Source organism: Salvelinus namaycush, chromosome 19, assembly GCF_016432855.1.
Source record: "Salvelinus namaycush isolate Seneca chromosome 19, SaNama_1.0, whole genome shotgun sequence".
Lineage (NCBI taxonomy): Eukaryota > Metazoa > Chordata > Actinopteri > Salmoniformes > Salmonidae > Salvelinus > Salvelinus namaycush.
This window is the reverse complement of record NC_052325.1, coordinates 10,147,584-10,169,035: the sequence shown is the minus strand read 5'-3', so window position 1 is coordinate 10,169,035 and position 21,452 is coordinate 10,147,584. Positions and strand designations below refer to the sequence as shown.

General features: G+C 43.3%; 1 protein-coding gene across 2 annotated transcripts in view; it reads right to left on the bottom strand.

Moving 5' to 3' along the window:
* Window positions 1-6,114, bottom strand: part of LOC120064131 (pyridoxal kinase-like) — a 30,246-nt gene extending 24,132 nt beyond the window's left edge. The window contains exons 1-2 of one of the 2 annotated variants that reach the window (XR_005478568.1): window positions 5,710-6,114; window positions 5,001-5,055 (exon numbers count right to left, since the gene is read on the bottom strand). Coding sequence is in view for 1 of the 2 variants with exons in the window: in XM_039014496.1 (XP_038870424.1) it covers window positions 5,001-5,055; window positions 5,710-5,790 (136 nt within the window). In the remaining variant the exon portion in view is untranslated. The remainder of the gene's footprint in view (window positions 1-5,000; window positions 5,056-5,709) is intronic. The other variant, XM_039014496.1, reaches the window with a different exon arrangement.
* Window positions 6,115-21,452: the final 15,338 nt, after the last annotated feature.

The window sequence follows — 21,452 nt, the reverse complement described above, 5'->3', positions numbered from 1 at the left end:
ATTGTGAAACTGAGATTAAATGTATTTGGCTAAGGTGTATGTAAACTTCCTACTTCAACTGTACATGGCGGAGGCTCAATGAAGCTAGTCGTCTTGACTACTTTGTTATGTCATTTTCGCTGGTATCAAAAGTTAAGAGTGTTGATAGGGGAGAGAATGAGGTCAGAACATCAAATAACTGGTATATACAGTGCATTCAGACCACTTGACGTTTTCCACATTTTGTTACGTTAGACTTATTTCTCAAATTGATTAAATTATTATTTTTCTAAATATCTATAATCTACACACAAGACTCCATAATGACAAAAAGAAAACCTTACTTACATAAGTATTCCAACCCTTTGCTATGAGACTCGAAATTGAGCTCAGGTGCATCCGGTTTCCATTGATCATCATTGAGATGTTTCTACAACTTTATTGGAGTCCACCTGTGGTGAATTCAACTGATTGGACATGATTTGGAAAGGCACACACCTGTCTATATAAAAGGTTCCACAGTTGACAGTGCATGTCAGAGCAAAAACCAAGCCATGAAGTCGAAGGAATTGTCTGTAGAGCTCTGAGACAGGATTGTGTCAAGGCACAGATCTGGGGAAGGGTACCAAAACATTTCTGCAGGATTGAAGGTCCCCAAGAACACAGTGGCCTCCATCATTCTTAAATGGAAGAAGTTTGGAACCACCAAGACTCCTAGATCTGGCCGCCCGGCCAAACAGAGAAATCGGGGGAGAAGGACCTTGGTCAGGGATGTGACCAAGAACCTGATGGTCACTCTGACAGAGGTCCAGAGTACCTCTTGAGATGAGATACCCTTCTAGAAGTACAACCAACTCTGCAGCACTCCACTAATCAGGCCTTTATGGTAGAGTGGTCAGACGGAAGCCAATCCTCAGTAAAAGGCACATTACAGCCCACTTGGAGTTTGCCAAAAGGCACCTAAAGGACTCAGACCATGAGAAACAAGATTGTCTGGTCTGATGAAACCAAGATATAACTATTTGGCCTGAATGCCAAGCGTCACGTCTGGAGGAAGCCTGGCACCATCCCTACGGTGAAGCATGGTGGTGGCAGCATCATGCTGTGGTGATGTTTTTCAGCAGCAGGGACTGGCAGACTAGTCAGGTTTGAGGGAAAGATGAACGGAGCAAAGTACAGAGAGATCCTTGCCGAAAACATGCTCCAGAGCGCTCAGGACCTCAGACTGGGTCGAAAGTTCACCTTCCAACAGGACAACAACCCTAAGCACACAGCCAAGATAATGCAGGAGGGGCTTTGGGACAAGTCTTTGAGTGGCTCAGCCAGATGCCGGATTTGAACCCAGTCGAACATCTCTGGATAGACCTGAAAATAGCTGTTCAGTGACACTCCCCATCCAACCTGACAGAGCTTGAGAGAATCTGCAGAGAAGAATGGGAGAAACTCCCCAAATACACGTGTGCCAAGCTTGCAGCGTCATACTCAAGAAGACTCGAGGCTGTAATCGCTGCCAAAGGTGCTTCAACAAAGTACTGAGTAAAGGGTCTGAATACTTACGTAAATGTGATATCAGTTTTTAAAATTCTTAATACATTTGCAAACATTTCTAAGGGGGTCTGTGGGGAGGAACAGTAGAGGAACAACAGGTCTCATTCTATAGCTTGTTCCATTAAACAGATTGGGCTGAGGGCTGTAGGCCTAACTTGACATTGATCTTAACTTCTCACCATCAAAGGATTCATGGCAAAAAAAACATCTCTTTTCATCTACTACCAAGCCCCATATTGGGAGGTCAAGTCATGATCTAACATAGATCCTGTAGCCAACTAGAAGTTAAAAGGCAACCATCCCAGGGTTCAATCTCTGAGTGAATGGCATGTACTCTATGAACTCATTACTTAACAGTTCACTATCTCCTTTCTGTACAGTTAACAGATTATCAATCATTAACTGTAGGACTATCTCCAACACCTTACTGTATTTAATTTAATAAGTGCAATTGCTCAGATACAAAAGTACTTTCTCTGAGTTCATGTAATGCAAAGTGGAAAGAGCGATTGTTTAGACTGCAGGGTAATGTACGAGTTCACTGCCTCATCATTTTACTCCAAACATTCAGTCTTTCTAGACTTAACTTTAGAAAAAATAGTTTGGGGAATTGCACTAGTTAGAGCCAAAAACACATTTTGAATAAGCACAAAAGGCTAAATTCTTCTCTCAGAGTGAACACTGTTGAACTTTACAACAGATGGGTGGAAACCCTCAAATTGGGGAGAGAGGTTAAAAAAAAAGGGCTCACCAAAAATGAAGAGGGTGAGGCTAGTGCTACACACTGTGGTTACTAAATACATCTTGAATGTGGGCCGAGATGATATTGGCTACTGATATGGGCCAAAAAGAATACCACAACCAGTGATACATTCCATAAGGTACTCGTTTAAGAAAACTAGGCATATGTCGCACTTCACTACCTCACAGGAGGAAATTGAACATATGTTTTTTTGGGGTGGCAGAAATGCCTTCTGGAACATGTGAACTTTGCCAGTCACATTTTGTTAAAGGTCCCCAAAGCACACACATCCCTGGGTCGCTCGTCTTTTCAGTTCGCTGCAGCTAGCAACTGGAACGAGCTGCAACAAACACTCAAACTGGACAGTTTTATCTCAATCTCTTCATTCAAAGACTCAATAATGGACACTCTTACTGACAGTTGTGGCTGCTTTGCGTGATGTATTGTTGTCTCTACCTTCCTGCCCTTTGTGCTGTTGTCTGTGAACAATAATGTTTGTACCATGTTTTGTGCTGCTACCATGTTGTGTTGCTACCATGTTGTTGTCATGTTGTGTTGCTACCATGCTGTGTTGTGATGTGTTGCTGCCTTGCTATGTTGCTGTCTTAGGTCTCTCTGTATGTAGTGATGTGTTGTCCCTCTTGTCGTGATGCGTGTTCTGTCCTATATTTATATTTTGTTTTTTATTTTTACTCCCAGCCCCCATCCCTGCAGAAGACCTTTTGCCTTTTGGTAGGCCGTCATTGTAAATAAGAATTTATTCTTAACTGACTTGCCTAGTTAAATAAAATAATAATGTGCCTTAATAACAAACTTGTATGCCATATGAAAATACAAATAAAACTAATTAAAATGACAATTCTATTTGGTTTAGCCACGGAAAAAGGCAGGAACCTTCCCGCTAGCCATGATTGGCTGAAATGAGTGGGCTGGACATGCCAAGAGATGAGTTCGGATTGGTCTGCCATGTAGAATGCTTTTGTCTATAACACAAGCTGCGCTGTATGTGTAAGTAATCCTTTGTAATGCTGCTTTTTTGAGAGATATCACAAAGAACTGCAAAAGTGTTTTTTAATGCTCTCCACTTTCTGGAGGACAGAGTTTTGAAATCAGTGGAAGGCCCAGTGGAAGCAGGGTATAAAGGGATGGAGAATCCATGCGTCTGTTTGCAAATATGCAGAAGGAGTCGAAAAGAGACCCCCCCAAAGGCTGTTGTATAAAACACCTGTCTCCAGATTACATCTTCAAGCTAAGGGCAAACATGACATCCGTGACAGAGAGGGAGAAGCATCTAGCTAGAGTCTAGCTAGCTACATTTTCAGATATTATAGGTTTAAAATTGTCAAATTAATTTTCATTGCAAGTTAAAGCGTACTGTTAGCTAGCTAGCTAATGTTATGTGTAGGATCTGTGTAGTAATATTATTCGTATCTCAGCGCCATTTGTATTGCTAGTTATACCCTAATGATAGATAGCTAACATTGAACATGATTGGTTAGTTTAAGCTACCTGTAGATTCATGCAGGATAATAATAATGTTATGAGTTGGGATTATGGTTCACTGTTTAGCTAGCTAGCTACATGTGTAAACAAAAGACTCCATTATGCAAGTAACCATTTCAATAGAATGTTTTTGATGTCACTGTACTGTTTACACCTTCTGTATCCTGTGCATGTGAAAAATAAACTTAGATTTATTTGATATAGTGTGCGTTTCCCAGAGACGGTAATGTGAAGAATAACATGATCGTCACAAAAGTGAAATTAGGATATAACGTTAGGCCAACGAGACAATGGCCTGCTTTTATTTTGTCACACTCAAAACCGTAAACTATTTTCTGGAATTAGCTCGCCATTAACTTGTAAAAAATGATCTTGTTGTGAGTTTATTTTTGCGTAATTATGAATACAAATGATCTAAAGTTAAGGCGTTGTCAGCTATATGGTATGGTCATTATTTGAACTGGCTAGCTAACTTAACAAGCTAGAAACGACAAAACATTGTTTAGAAAGTTGCTTTTAGTTGCCTGGTTTGCTACATTGACATATACTAAATTCATTTTTAAACAGATTGGTTTATTGGTGTTAAAATACACCAGATATGCTATTTTGGACCATCAGGCTGCTGATGTCATGCAGCCTGTCATTTGAGTGTTTATACTTTTCTACTGTCGTCCGACAATGATCATGATGTCACTGTGACAACTGTATACAGACATATTGATAGTCATCGTATTAAATCAGTCTTTAGTCTTGAAATCTTTGGTTATTTACTACACTACCTTACTCACTCTGTTTAGCACATGGCCTCACATGTGAATCCTTAAAGAGATGGGTGGGGCTAAGGCTTAAGAGGGTGTGAACTATGCTGAACGAGTGTAGACAAAGAAGAGCTCTCCAGTAGGTGTACCAAAACATTCAAGGACCATTTTCTCAAAAAGTGGGGTTTATCAGCTTTCAAAGCAGAATTACTTTCCCGTTGTTCCTCGACTGTAGTCTATGATGTACCGTTTTCTACCTCTGAGTCTTTACTTTTATCCAATATAAAAAAAACACAATTTCTAATGTTGCTACATAAGACCAAAGTGTGGGATAGGATTTCATTTGATTCTTGATAACCTTTTCTTCTAGTGTACTTCTTATACATAGCCTATTGTTGCCTCTATTTACCAGATGTTTCTGTCAAATGTTACATTGAAAAACGAGCACGGAGTTACTGCACTGCACACACCTGTGTGATTGGAGAATTGCACTGAGTTGATGGAGTCCACCTCGAACCCAAGCACCTGTGAGGGGAGACAAGCAAATCATAACAATGCTTGCAAATATTGCATCACTTTTGTGGGTTTATGACATGTCTTTCTTCATGAACACACACAATCATTTGAGTACAACATCATAACCCCCATTGCATTGATTCATTATATCTGCATGGTTGGTTGAGGCACTATGAACAGTCTGTGGAATAGATGTGACACGTCATTATAACAGGCTTGTGATACACTGTATCCTGTATTTTTCTATTGTGTTACTGACTGTACGTTTGTTTATACCCAGTGTAACTCTGTGTTGTTGTTTTTGTCGCACTGCTTTGCTTTGTCTTGACCAGGTCGCAATTGTAAATGAGAACTTGTTCTCAACTGGCCTACCTGGTTAAATAAAAGGTGAAATAAAATACATTAAAAAATCATCTGGCAAGTATAGGCTGCACTATTGTTATTCTGAATGACTATTCGAAGCTTCTCCTAACCTCTTCTATTCGCTAAATACACTACAGGTTACTGTATACCCATGTAATTTAGCTAATTCTGCTAATCTAACCAGTTTTGCGAATCTCTCCTAACCCTTGGATACTGTAGCTCCTCTTTCTCAGCATGTAGCCAGGCAAGTCGATCAGAGTTGTCGAACGAGCAAGTAACGGAAACATATTCATTTCTTACCTGCAATGGAAATGTCGCCGATTTATTCCCGACGTATCCCCTGACAACATGACTCTGGATAGATAACACACGACACTCCATTTCAAGGATGAAGTTAAAAATGAAGATACGAAGGCTGTGGAATAAGATGTGTTCCGTGCACGAGCTAACGACGCTCACTAAGCAAACAATCCTGTAGGCTACACGAGCGTATGCGAAAACTCCACTGTATTCAACTGTAGGCTACAATAAGGACACGACACAGCATTGACGATTCAAGAAGACTGACTGGCTGCAATATCGCAGGCAACTATATGGACACCTAAGAAAAGTCCCTGGCGCCTTAAAGTGGATAATGATTTAAGTTTCTAGTACAAACAAATGATTCACACAAACTATCCCAATGTAAACTGACATCCAACCTGATTCAACCATGGGTTACATAGGGTCGGAGTCAAACACATGATAATTGAAAGGCAGGGATACAGAAGTGTGGTCCTTTGAACTAGAGTTGCGAAATTCATTTATATTGCAAGCTGTTGCTACTGCCACTGGCTGTCAGCAGGGGTCAGCATAACATACACTGCACATTCAGTACTGCTACTTCTTTGATTATAACATATAACATAACATGATGATGAAAATAAGAAAGAGCTTAATGGTTGTCATTGTTTATCATCAGCAATTATTGCAGCTAATATTTAAAAATTAAAAGAATGATCACAGTGTTTTTTATTATCAATCAACATTTCACTTGTCTGAATGATATGATTTCTCTTGTCAGACGTTGTTGTCTGTTGAAGAACACAGCTCACACACATACGTCAGTCTCATAAAGATGAAGACAAGAGTTTTCCCTTGTTTTATCTCAATGATCAGTCTCGCTTTTTACAGACTGAGGGTCTACACAAGAAACGTCCTGTATCACCACCAGTCTTGAATCTGGTCTTAGAGACTTAATAAACAGCCTAAATGCACTGAATCACACTCTCTGTGTGTCTCTGACTGCAGGCCAGCTTAGACCAGTGGTTATGCCTGATATTCAATCTCAGTGATACTGATACTGTAGTGTACAGTAGGCTTACGCATGTCAGGTGGGCAGAGTGATACAACATATCTGGTGGGCAGAGTGATATAACATGTCAGGTGGGCAGAGAACGATGAGTGATATAACATGTCAGGTGGGCAGAGAACGATGAGTGATATAACATGTCAGGTGGGCAGAGAACGATGAGTGATATAACATGTCAGGTGGGCAGAGAACGATGAGTGATATAACATGTCAGGTGGGCAGAGTGATATAACATGTCTGGTGGGCAGAGTGATATAACATGTGAGTGATATAACATGTCCGGTCTGCAGAGTGATATAACATGTCTGGTGGGCAGAGTGATATAACATGTCTGGTGGGCAGAGTGATATAACATGTCTGGTGGGCAGAGTGATATAACATGTCTGGTGGGCAGAGAATGATGAGTGATATAACATGTCTGGTGGGCAGAGTGATATAACATGTCTGGTGGGCAGAGTGATATAACATGTCTGGTGGGCAGAGTGATATAACATGTCTGGTGGGCAGAGTGATATAACATGTCTGGTGGGCAGAGTGATATAACATGTGAGTGATATAACATGTCTGGTGGGCAGAGTGATATAACATGTCTGGTGGGCAGAGAATGATGAGTGATATAACATGTCCGGTCTGCAGAGTGATATAACATATCTGGTGGGTAGAGTGATATAACATGTCTGGTGGGCAGAGAATTATGAGTGATATAACATGTCTGGTGGGCAGAGAATTATGAGTGATATAACATGTCTGGTGGGCAGAGTGATATAACATGTCTGGTGGGCAGAGTGATATAACATGTCTGGTGGGCAGAGTGATATAACATGTCTGGTGGGCAGAGTGATATAACATGTCTGGTGGGCAGAGTGATATAACATGTCTGGTGGGCAGAGTGATATAACATGTCTGGTGGGCAGAGAATTATGAGTGATATAACATGTCTGGTGGGCAGAGTGATATAACATCTCTGGTGGGCAGAGTGATATAACATATCTGGTGGGCAGAGTGATATAACATGTCTGGTGGGCAGAGTGATATAACATGTCTGGTGGGCAGAGAATTATGAGTGATATAACATGTCTGGTGGGCAGAGAATTATGAGTGATATAACATGTCTGGTGGGCAGAGTGATATAACATATCTGGTGGGCAGAGTGATATAACATGTCAGGTGGACAGAGTGATATAACATGTCTGGTGGGCAGAGTGGTATAACATGTCTGGTGGGCAGAGTGATATAACATGTCTGGTGGGCAGAGTGGTATAACATGTCTGGTGGGCAGAGTGATATAACATGTCTGGTGGGCAGAGTGATATAACATGTCTGGTGGGTGTCGTGGAACATCGTCTCAAAAATATAACACTCGTAAGAACTTGTGAAATCAATTAGGCTTTTAATACAGAGCATTGCCAGCCGGAATGTCCCGCGGAACACACACCTTCTCAGAACTCCAGCTGTTATATTTATACACACATAGTATTATGTCCATCCCTTATGCAAATGACCTTTCTTTTCTTAAGTCTTTCACCACCATTATCTTTTAGTTCAAGCCTCCTACTTGTTCACGCCCAATAACGCTCATATCTGTTTTCAATTTGATTATAATGGTGGCTGGACCCTCTATCTTTTAGTGTGTCAGCATAATGTCTCAATTCTTTTCTTAAATGTGTCTATGTACTCTTTGTTCAGTTTGCCTTTATTGGAATCAGCAGATTCGGTCCTAGAAACCTCTGTTTAGAAGCAGCTGACTATGAATCTCTTTATCATTAGTGCCAGGTCATCAGACCATGTGTCTCTTTATCATTAGTGTCAGGTCAGCTGTTCAGTTTGCCTTTATCCTTAGTGTCAGGTCAGCAGACCATGTGTTTCTTTATCATTAGTGTCAGGTCAGCAGACCATGTGTTCTCTCCCTTTCATTAGTGTGGTCTATCTTTAATGTTCAGCCATTTTATACATCTATGTGCTGTCCTATACATCTCATTTACTCCTACATGGGCAGATTGATATAACATGTCTGGTGGGCAGAGTGATATAACATGTCAGTGGGCAGAGTGATATAACCTGTCTGGTGGGCAGAGTGATATAACATGTCTGGTGGGCAGAGTGATATAACATGTCTGGTGGGCAGAGTGATATAACATGTCAGGTGGGCAGAGTGATATAACATGTCAGGTGGGCAGAGTGATATAACATGTCTGGTGGGCAGAGTGATATAACATGTCTGGTGGGCAGAGTGATATAACATGTCAGGTGGGCAGAGTGATATAACATGTCTGGTGGGCAGAGTGATATAACATATCTGGTGGGCAGAGTGATATAACATGTATGGTGGGCAGAGTGATATAACATGTCAGGTGGGCAGAGTGATATAACATGTCTGGTGGGCAGAGTGATATAACATGTCAGGTGGGCAGAGTGATATAACATGTCTGGTGGGCAGAGTGATATAACATGTCAGGTGGGCAGAGTGATATAACATGTCAGGTGGGCAGAGTGATATAACATGTCAGGTGGGCAGAGTGATATAACATATCTGGTGGGCAGAGTGATATAACATGTATGGTGGGCAGAGTGATATAACATGTCTGGTGGGCAGAGTGATATAACATGTCTGGTGGGCAGAGTGATATAACATATCTGGTGGGCAGAGTGATATAACATGTATGGTGGGCAGAGTGATATAACATGTCTGGTGGGCAGAGTGATATAACATGTCTGGTGGGCAGAGTGATATAACATGTCTGGTGGGCAGAGTGATATAACATGTCAGGTGGGCAGAGTGATATAACATGTCAGGTGGGCAGAGTGATATAACATGTCAGGTGGGCAGAGTGATATAACATGTCTGGTGGGCAGAGTGATATAACATGTCTGGTGGGCAGAGAATGATGAGTGATATAACATGTCCGGTCTGCAGAGTGATATACCATATCTGGTGGGCAGAGTGATATAACATGTCTGGTGGGCAGAGTGATATAACCTGTCTGGTGGGCAGAGTGATATAACATATCTGGTGGGCAGAGTGATATAACATGTCTGGTGGGCAGAGAATGATGATGAGTGATATAACCCACCTTTGTATTCTTTTGATCTGATAAAGCATACATTTTCCCTGTCAGAGGCAATATTGTAGTTTATTATGTATATACAGTGGCTTGTAAAAGTATTCACCCCCTTGGCACTTTTCCTATTTTGTTGCCTTACAACCTGGAATTAAAATAGATTTTTGGGGGGTTTGTATCATTTGATTTACACAAAATGCCTACCACTTTGAAGATACAAAATATTTTTTATTGTGAATTAGAGCTGCAAGTATCTTGGGGTATGTCTCTATAAGCTTGGCACATCTAGCCACTGGGAATTTTGCCCATTCTTCAAGGCAAAACTGCTCCAGCTCCTTCAAGTTGGATGGGTTCCGCTGGTGTACAGCAATCTTTAAGTCATACCACAGATTCTCAATTGGAAGTTTAAATGTTTCCCCTTAAACCACCTGGCTACCCCTACCAACATCTCAGCACCCCCTGCAGCAACTTGCCCAAACCCCCCCCACACACACTTCTCTTTCACCAAAATCCAGACAGCTGATGTTCTGAAATAGCTGCAAAATCTGGATCTCTACAAATCAGCTGGGCTAGACAATCTGGACCCTCTCTTTCTAAAATTATCAGCCAAAATTGTTGCAACCCCTATTACTAGCCTATTCAACCTCTCTTTCATATCGTCTGAGATCCCCAAAGATTGGAAAGCTGCCGCGATCATCCCCGTCTTCAAAGGGGGAGACACACTAGACCCAAACTGATAGAGACCTATATCTATCCTATCCTGCCTTTCTAAGGTCTTCGAAAGCCAAGTTAACAAACAGATTACCGACCATTTCGAATCCCACTGTAATTTCTCCGCTATGCAATCTGGTTTCAGAACTGGTCATGGGTGCACCTCAGCCACACTCAAGGTCCTAAACGATATCATAACCGCCATCGATAAAATACAATACTGTGCAGCCGTCTTCATAGACCTGGCCAAGGATTTCGACTCTGTCAATCACCGCATTCTTATCGGCAGACTCAATAGCCTTTTCTTCTCAAATGACTGCCTCGCCTGGTTCACCAACTACTTCTCAGATAGAGTTCAGTGTGACAAATCGGAGGGCCTGTTGTCCGGACCTCTGGCAGTCTCTATGGGGGTGCCACAGGGTTCAATTCTCGGGCCGACTCGTTTCTCTGTATACATCAAGGATGTTGCTTTTGCTGCTGGTGAGTCTCTGCTCCACCTCTACGCAGATGACACCATTCTGTATACATCTGGCCCTTCTTTGGACACTGTGCTAACAAACCTCCAAACGAGCGTCAATGCCATACAACTCTCCTTCCGTGGCCTCCAACTGCACTTAAATGCAAGTAAAACTAAGTGCATGCTCTTCAACCGATTGCTGCCCGCACCCTCCTGCCCGACTAGCATCACTACTCTGGATGGTTCTGACTTAGAATATGTGGACAACTACAAATACCTAGGTGTCTGGTTAGACTGTAAACTCTCCTTCCAGACTCACATTAAGCATCTCCAATCCAAAATTAAATCTAGAATCGGCTTCCTATATCGCAACAAAGCCTCCTTCACTCATGCTGCCAAACATACCCTCGTAAAACTGACTATCCTACCGATCCTTGACTTCGGTGATGTCATTTACAAAATAGCCTCCAACACTCTACTCAGCCAGCTGGATGTAGTCTATCACAGTGCCATCCGTTTTGTCACCAAAGCCCTTATACTACCCACTACTGCGACCTGTATGCTCTCGTCTGCTGGCCCTCACTACATATTTGTCGCCAAACCCACTGGCTCCAGGTCATCTATAAGTCTATGCTCGGTAAAGCCCTGCCTTATCTCAGATCACTGGTCACCATAGCAACACCCACCCATAGCACGCGCTCCAGCAGGTATATTTCACTGGTCACCCCCAAAGCCAATACTCACTTTGGCCGCCTTTTCTTCCAGTTCTCTGCTGCCAATGACTGGAACGAATTGCAAAAATGGCTGAAGGTGGAGTCTTATATCTCCCTCTCTAACTTCAAGCATCAGCTGTCAGAGCAGCTTACCAATCACTGTACCTGTACACAGCCAATCTGTAAATAGCACACTCGACTACCACATCCCCATATTGTTACTTATCCTCCTGCTTTTTTGCACCCCAGTATTTCTACTTGCACATCATCATCTGCACATCTATCACTCCAGTGTTAATGCTAAATTGTAATTATTTCGCCTCCATGGCCTATTTATTGCCTTACCTCCCTATTCTTCTACATTTGCACACACTGTACATAGATTTTTCTATTGTGTTATTGACTATACGTTTGTTTGTAACTCTGTGTTGTTGTTTTTGTTGCACTGCTTTGCTTAATCTTGGCCAGGTCGCAGTTGTAAATGAGAACTTGTTCTCAACTGGCCTACCTGGTTAAATAAAGGTGAAATAAAAAAATTCAAAATAAAAACTCAAGTGTTGCTTTAGCAGTATGCTTAGGGTCATTGTCCTGCTGGAAGGTGAACCTCCGTCCCAGTCTCCAATATCTGGAAGACTGAAACAGGTTTCCCTCAAGAAGTTCCCTGTATTTAGCGCCATCCATCATTCCTTCAATTCTGACCAGTTTCCCAGTCCCTGCCGATGAAAAACATCCCCACAGCATGATGCTGCCACCGCCATGTTTCACTGTGGGGATGGTGTTCTCGGGGTGATGAGAGGTGTTGGGTTTGCGCCACACATAGCGTTTTCCTTGATGGCCAAAAATCTAAATTTTAGTCTCATCTGACCAGAGTACCTTCTTCCATATGTTTGGGGAGTCTTCCACATGCGTTTTGGTGAACACCAAACGTGTTTGCTTATTTTTTTCTTTAGCAATGTTTTTTTTCTGGACACTCTTCCGTAAAGCCCAGCTCTTTGGAGTGTACGGCTTAAAGTGGTCCTATGGACAGATACTCCAATCTCCGCTGTGGAGCTTCAGGGTTATATTTGGTCTCTTTGCTGCCTCTCTGATTAATGCCCTCCTTGCCTGGTCCATGAGTTTTGGTGGGCGGCCCTCTCTCGGCAGGTTTATTGTGGTGCCATATTCTTTCCATTTTTTAATAATGGATTTAATGGTGCTCCTTGGGATGTTAAAAGTTGCTGATATTTTTTTTTAACCCAACCCTGATCTGTACTTCTCCACAACTTTGTCCCTGACCTGTTTGGAGAGCTCATTGGTCTTCATGGTGCCACTTGCTTGGTGGTGACCCTTGCTTAGTGGTCTTGCAGACTCTGGGGCCTTTCAGAACAGGTGTATATATATATACTGAGATCATGTGACAGATCATCTGACACTTAGATTGCTCACAGGTGGACTTTATTTAACTAATTATGTGACTTCTGAAGGTAATTGGTTGGACCATATCTTATTTAGGGGCACCACTTTTCCGTTTGACATTTTTTTGAAACATGTTATTTTTTTCATTTCACTTCACCAATTTGGACTATTTTGTGTATGTCCATTACATGAAATCCAAATAAAAATCAATTTAAATTACAGGTTGTAATGCAACAAAATAGGAAAAATGCCAAGGGGGAGGAATACTTTTGCAAGGCACTGTAATGCCTTTGGATCACACAATTTCAAGCACCTATGTATGTCAAAGTCAAACTGACACAAATACGCATTCCCAAACAACGTCATTAGGTTTATCTGTATCTGTACTTTTCCCTGATAAATGTATAAAAAAAAAGTATATTATACCAACTAAAATCAGGTTAGTATTACAGCATTCTAATGGTCTATCTCTGAACATGAAACACTGTAACAGGTTCATCTGGATTTAAACAATTAGTCACATGGGAAGCAGTGGAGGCTGCTGAGGGGAGGATGACTCAAAATAATCTGGAATGGAGTCAATGGAGTGGTATCAACCACATTGATTAGGAAAAGTATCAAGGGTTGGATGCACTTTGACAGCCGTAACACCACAATTTGGCTGGTGGGTCTGTTGAAAGAGTGGGCCAAACGGAGGGACAGTGTGCGTGCCTAACTTCCCTGTCCCTGAGTGGGGCTTTGCAGTCAACATGGCAGAATGGAACTGGTGCCCATTGATTTGTATCTAATGATGCTCACCAGCTGTGCCCCGCCTGATGATGACGTTAATGGCTGTGTGTATACTGGCTGTGTGTATACTGGCTGTGTGTATACTGGCTGTGTGTATACTGGCTGTGTGTATACTGGCTGTGTGTATACTGGCTGTGTGTATACTGGCTGTGTGTATACTGGCTGTGTGTATGGATTATCACTGTGCAGATACAAACAAGGACCAGGGCAGTCGCCTGCGAGGCCTATGGAGGTTGTCTATGAAAGACTCAAAGCAGATAACCAAAGGTGAGAAAAGCATGCGATGAAATATCAAGAATCTTGTGCCTTCTTGCAAGAGGCCAATGTTATTACCAGGGTCCAGAGTTTTTCCTGTAAACTCTTGGCCCTAGAAACTGTAAGATAATGACCTTCCTACTCGCGGCAGAGGATTCTTAGATGTTTGTTCATTAGGAAGTTTAAACGTTGAACAATCAATCACCTGCTGTGAAGTTTCTCTGCCAGACAGTTTTTAACTGCTGTGACTGAGGTCACTTTGTTTAGATAAATATTTGTATCTTATGTAACTGTGTCTGGGCCAGGCTGCCATGATCAGCTAATAAAATACATTAACCTTGGCTTTGCTGTCACCTTGAGAGATCGGACCTTCCCTACCTAATACTCTTACTGTAAAGCAAACTTAAACAAAAGAGAAGGAAAACAGAACTATAGATCCACTGATGAGATGAGTGTGTCCACAATTTTATTTCTTAAACATCCACCACCCCCGCCCTTCTCTCTCTCTCTCTCTCTCTCTCTCTCTCTCTCTCTCTCTCTCTCTCTCTCTCTCTCTCTCTCTTCGGTTGTGCCATTTCCTCATCCAATCAAAGGAATGGTCAAACAACAGCTGCTGTACTGCCGTGTTGGGATTGGATACCATCTCCAGATCCTGGCCACTGTCACCATACCAGAACAAGACAGATAATAGGGACTGATGCTGTTTTAAGAAAACTGTCTCAGTTCGTCTGAGAATTAGTTTGCAATCAATATTCTGTCTGTCTCTGTGTTCTGCTCTCCCTTCGTCTTACTCTCCCTTTCCTGTTTGTCCAATAAAATGTAACGCAGCACAGGGACGGTGACCGCAATCAAATGCCTGGGTGAGTGAATATTTAAGGAAAGTGGGAAACTATACACAAAGCTTCCAGATTATTTGGAGTTTTATTAACAGCATGTGTGTTTGTCTGCAGAGTGTGGCTCCAGACCCCAGTTCAGCAGTCGTATGGTTGGGGGTAATGTTTCAACACACTCCTACACGTACACGCACACAATCATATGACACGCACAAACACAATCCCACACCCCTCATACTGTTTCTCCCTCCTCAGATTTGCATTCCCCACACCGTTGGCAGTGCTTGTAGGATTGACAGATCAGGCAGGTGAATGGGGCAGAGCAGCTGGTGAATGGGGCAGAGCAGCTGGTGAATGGGGCAGAGCAGCCGGTGAATGGGGCAGAGCAGCCGGTGAATGGGGCAGAGCAGCCGGTGAATGGGGCAGAGCAGCCGGTGAATGGGGCTCAGGCTCTGGCAGTGGAGAAGATTATCTAGCGGCCCAAGGCTCTGGAATGTGACGTCGCTCTGGTGAAGCTGGTCCAGCCATTCACCTTTAATGGTAGGTAAGGGACCCCACTGTCTTTAACGGTAGGTAGGGACCCCACTGTCTTTAATGGTAGGTAAGGGACCCCACTGTATTTAACGGTAGGTAGGGACCCCACTGTCTTTAACGGTAGGTAGGGACCCCACTGTCTTTAACGGTAGGTAGGGACCCCACTGTCTTTAACGGTAGGTAGGGACCCCACTGTCTTTAACGGTAGGTAGGGACCTCACTGTCTTTAGACATACTGTATCTCTGATCTCTCTCCATGTGTCTTTATGAAGGGAGGAAGGGATGGAGGCTTTGTTTCTGTATCAACCTTAATCTTTTCCCTCCAACCCTCATTTTCTCCCACACTGCCCACTCTTTATTTTAAACCGACACACCCCCTCTTCTCTCTGGTCACCTGTCTGTCTCTCAGGGTCGCCTGGGCTCTCAGGGTCGCCTGGGCTCTCAGGGTCGCCTGGGCTCTGACAGCGACATGTCATTATGTGTATGGTCTGTCTGTGATTGAGGCCACAAGGCTCACCTACACCCATACTCTTGTTTCCCTGTGACCCTGCATCTCTGCTCCAGCTCACTTCTCACTATTGAATACGTTGCTTAGTAGTTAGTTACCCCAGGAATAAGAATCAGGTCCATAGTAAGTAGTCAATAGTCTCAGTGAACTCTCACTTTATCACTATTTTAAACCCAGGTGTTTCTGGGAAGTTTAGTTTGTTTCTCTGAACCGTCCTCCCTCCCTGCTCCAGGTGCAGTGGAACCTATCTGCCTACCTAACTTTGGGGAGGACTTTGAGGACGGGACCATGTGCCGGATCTCAGGCTGGGGGGCCACTTCATATGGGGGTGAGTCAAGGCTGTTAAGCATGTCACATGCTGTTTCTTTATTCACAGTTACAGACCAGTAGTCAGTCTAGGAGTCATAATGTTTTTCATAAGTTTAAGCTCTGTCTGAGTGTAGTCTGCTAGTGATTCATTACTCTCTGTCCAGGTCCCTTTCCTTTCCACTAAGGTGTGCAGCACTCCAGGTGTCTACCATCAATATATCCCCCGGGATGATCTGTGCAGGTTACCTGGAGAGAGAAACAGACTCCTCCCAGGTACTGTAAGCCCATGGTGGTGAGCCTTAGTGCAGAGTGGGACATTTTTGACAATTTGGTGTTAAATATACACATGCTGATATGTTTTCATTAATGTTAAATATTTGTTGTTTAACATATTTATACCATGGCATTGTTGAATACTCTTTCTGATTGGCTTGAAGGGCATTCTAGAGTGTGCATTACTTCCCTATAACGCACTGTCATTTTGCATGGTAGAATTCAATGGCAATAGTTCATTTTTACATGTTTTGTTTGAGCTGCTTTTGAAAGCAAAAGTTGAATTGAAAACATTATTGGTATTGTTGAATTCGTTTTTTCATAATATGTTTGATGGTTCGGTTAGCTAAACTAGCTAGCCTGTTTGTTTGGTTACCACTAACTACTGTAGCTATCTAGTAAACTTGCTAGCTACTTCAGTGGATGTTGAACACATTTATATTGACAAATTAACACATTTCTAGTGGCAAATGTGTTAAATTATAACCAGGGTATAAAAGGGATAATCAACCCGGGGATCTATAGCCCCTCGTTGATCATCCCTTACATAAAGGCTGATGTGTTTTTATAGCTGTTAAAATATTAGCATGCAGTGTCTTTTCCGGTTGTCCGTTTCCCTGTGTAGCTGTTTTTTGTTGTGTCTGTGAGGGCCTGGGGTTTTACTGTTGTGTTTGTGGTCCCCAGGGGAACAGCGGGGGCCCTCTGGCCTGTGAGGACTATTCAGTATGGAAGCTGGTAGAGGCCATTAGCTGGGGCCAGGGCCGTGTTGACAGGAACAAGCCTGGGGTGTACACTCGCGTCACCCCAGTCCCTCAAGTGGATCCACCAACAGATGGAGGTTAGGAAGGGGAGCAGGGGTTGGGGATTGGAGCTGGCAGGGTTTAGTGAGCATAAGTATTTTAGGGTTTATGAGAAGGGCGGGAGTTTTGTCCTGACTCTTATCAGGGGACCCATTTACTGAACTCTTATCAGGGGACCCATTTATTAGGTGTTAGTGAGGAGAGAGCCAGAGAGATGGAATTAATTAATTAATTAATGAAGGAGCAAATAACTGAGGACTAAATTCCTCAGTGGGTGTTCAACAAAGCACAGACTACTTGAAACACAGTGAAGCAGAGAGACTTGAACCATAGGCAGTGCAGCGGTTGAGGGAGAGAAAGGGTGCAATGCTTGAGCCTCCCCTGCTTGTCTTTCAAATTCCGTTTCACGAGCGCATTTGTTTTCCTGTCCATAAATTCAATGAACTAAGATGGACAGCTGTGTTTTATTCAAATATTGTGCCTTCCATCCCCCAAGTCCAGCAGCTGGCTGTACAGTAAAGTACAAGGCTGCGCTCAGATATTAAATGACACATATAAAGGAAGAAATCATTTCAGCTCTATTTGTTACAATTGTATCTAAGTTCAGTGTGTTGCACATTGGTGAACGTAGATCTGATTTTGTTGGGCTCTGTGTGTGATGTCGGCGCTGCTCTCTGCTCGTTCAGAACTTTTTCCATTTCAACGAGGTAGGCTGTGGTCTCTCCCGCCCTCCCCTTTTTAAATGTATAAAACTCACTCAATGGACATTGTAACCTCTGAAAACGTACTTTACTCATAACAATATTGGTCACATACAGTGTAAACCATGTCTTTGTGTGGTGTCAGGATTTTATACGTTTGTCTTCCTGAGGTATTATGACGAAGATAGTTTGCCTGCTTGCTAGCAGGCTGTTAGCGCCTCGCTAGCGTTCTGTGGCTAGCTACAGTATGATTAGTTCATTTTCATCTTCTGACAGCGGAGGCACAGCAAATATATAGACTGCACGACATCCAATCCTGATGTCCCCTTTCCTTGCTTTTGCACTGTGATCCTCATATGGAGATACTGTATGAAATATGTGTGTTTTTTTTCTAATCATGAATCAGTTCTGTGTCAGATTAAATAGACATTTGGCTCCTTCATTGAACTATGTTACAAGGTTTTTTCATTGACCATCCTTTTTAACATAGGATTTTGATATTCTATTGATGGTATTAATTAAGAACATGGTTCATATTTGTACAGTATATGTGATTTCATAGCTCTTTTTAGGGTCAAAGACGTATAAAGGTTTACAAAACCTTAAAAAATTGACAATCCAAGATGGCAGCGGAGTAGGACGTGTATATCTGTCTTTGTCTTATCCCTTGTCTTATCCCTTGTAAATAGCCGGTCTTTATCATATACATCTTAATCTCACTTTCTATCTACAAACTAAATATACTTTCCTGCAACCCGCCTCACTCAATGTGGTACGGATCTGCTATTTTCATTCCTTATAACTGAAACTTCAATCAGGAGCTAGCCAGCTAACTAGCTCCTCGCCTTTTCCCCCCCGGCATCAGCCAGCCTTAGCTTGGACAACACCTGCCAGTCTTGCACAGCGCAATATCAACCCAGAGCATATCGGACTGCTTTTCTTTACCATATCACCGGATTCCTGCCGCTCTGGATCATTACACTGGATCGTTACTCCGGATCATCGCAGCTAGCTAGCTGCAAACGAGTGGCTACTGTTAGCTAACGCCTCTGTCCCGTAGCAAGCACCAGCTAGCCTCGAGCTAAGCCCATATACCAGCTAATTCTAGGGCTACAATTTGCCAATTGGCCTGGACCCTTTATTGTCGACACGGAGAACCGCCGATCCAACACGACTGGACTGCCGACCTGATCGCCCGATGTGATCTCAACAGGCTATTCTGTTACGATATTGCCACAGAACCATCTACTAGCCCCGGCCCGCTAGCTTTTCTGAACACTGTGTCCCCTGCTCGCCCAGCATAGTAGTGACTACCGAACAGCACCCTGACTCACCTATTGCTGCTCTTTGGACCCTATGATCACTCGGCTACACAGCTGATGCCCCCTGGACTGTTTCAATAACACGGTAGCTCATTTTGTTTACCCGTCGGTCCCAGCCTTGAACTCAGGTCCTGTATGTACCTAACTGACCCGCTCTGCCCATTCATCGCCATTTACCCGTTGTTGTCTTAGCTCTCCTGATCAACACCACAAGACCTCTGCTAGCTTGTTAGCCCCAGCCTACTAACTGCTAGCTTGTTAGCACCAGCCTGCTAACTGTCTGAATCGCTGTGTCCCCAGCCAGCCCAACCACTCACTGGACCCATATGTTCACTTGGCTACGCATGCCTCTCTCTAATATCAATATGCCTTGTCCATTACTGTCCTGGTTAGTGATTACTGTCTTATTTCACTGTAGAGCCTCTAGGCCCTGCTCAATATGCCTTAACCAACCATGTTGTTCCACCTCCTACATATGCGATGACATCACCTGGTTTAAACGTCTCTAGAGACTATATCTCTCTCATCATTACTCAATGCCTAGGTTTACTTCCAATGTACTCACATCCTACCTTACCTTTGTCTGTACATTATGCCTTGAATCTATGCTATCGTGCCCAGAAACCTGCTCCTTTTACTCTCTGTTCCAAACATGCTAGACGGCCAGTTCGTATAGCCTTTAGCCGTACCCTTATCCTACTTCTCCTCTGTTCCTCTGGTGATGTAGAGGTTAATCCAGGTCCTGCAGTGCCTAGCTTCACTCCCACTCCCCAGGTGCTCTCATTTGTTGACTTCTGTAAACGTAAAAGCCTTGGTTTCATGCATGTTATCATTAGAAGCCTACTCACCAAGTTTGTTTTACTCACTGCTTTAGCACACTCTGCCAACCCGGATGTCTTAGCCGTGTCTGAATCCTGGCTTAGGAAAACCACCAAAAACCCTGAAATCTCCATCCCTAACTATAAAATTTTCCTCCAAGATAGAACTGCCAAAGGGGGCAGTGTTGCAATCGACTGCAAATATAGCCTGCAGAGTTCTGTATTACAATCCAGGTCTGTACCCAAACAATTCGAGCTTCTACTTCTAAAAATTCACCTTTCCAGAAACAAGTCTCTCACTGTTGCCGCTTGCTATAGACCACCCTCTGCCCCCAGCTGTGCCCTCGACACCATATGTGATTGATTGCCCCCCATCTATCTTCTGAGCTCGTGCTACTAGGTGACCTAAACTGGGACATGCTTAACACCCCGGCCATCCTACAATCTAAGCTTGATGCCCTCAATCTCACAAAAATTATCAATGAACCTACCAGGTACAACCCCAAATCCGTAAACACGGGCACCCTCATAGACATCATCCTAACTAACTCTCCCTCCAAATACACCTGCTGTTTTCAATCAAGATCTCAGCGATCACTGCCTCATTGCCTGCATCCGTAATGGGTCTGCGACCAAACGACCACCCCTCATCACTGTCAAACGCTCCCTAAAACACTTCTGCGAGCAGGCCTTTGTAATCGACCTGGCCGGGTTATCCTGGAATGACATTGACCTCATCCCGTCAGTAGAGGATGCCTGGTTATTCTTTAAAAGTGCCTTCCTCACCATCTTAAATAAGCATGCCCCATTTAAAAATTTAGAACCAGGAACAGATATAGCCCTTGGTTCACTCCAGACCTGACTGCCCTCAACCAGCACAAAAACATCCTGTGGCGTACTGCATTTGAATCGAATAGCCCCCGCGATATGCAACTTTTCAGGGAAGTTAGGAACCAATACACACAGGCAGTTAGGAAAGCAAAGGCTAGCTTTTTCTGACAGAAAATTGCATCCTGTAACTCTGGGACACTGTAAAGTCCATGGAGAATAGGAGCACCTCCTCCAAGCTGCCCACTGCACTGAGGCTAGGAAACACTGTCACCACCGATAAATCCACGATAATTAAGAATTTCAATAAGCATTTCTCTACGGCTGGCCATGCTTTCCACCTGGCTACCCCTACCCCGGTCAACAGCTCTAAACCCCCCACAGCAA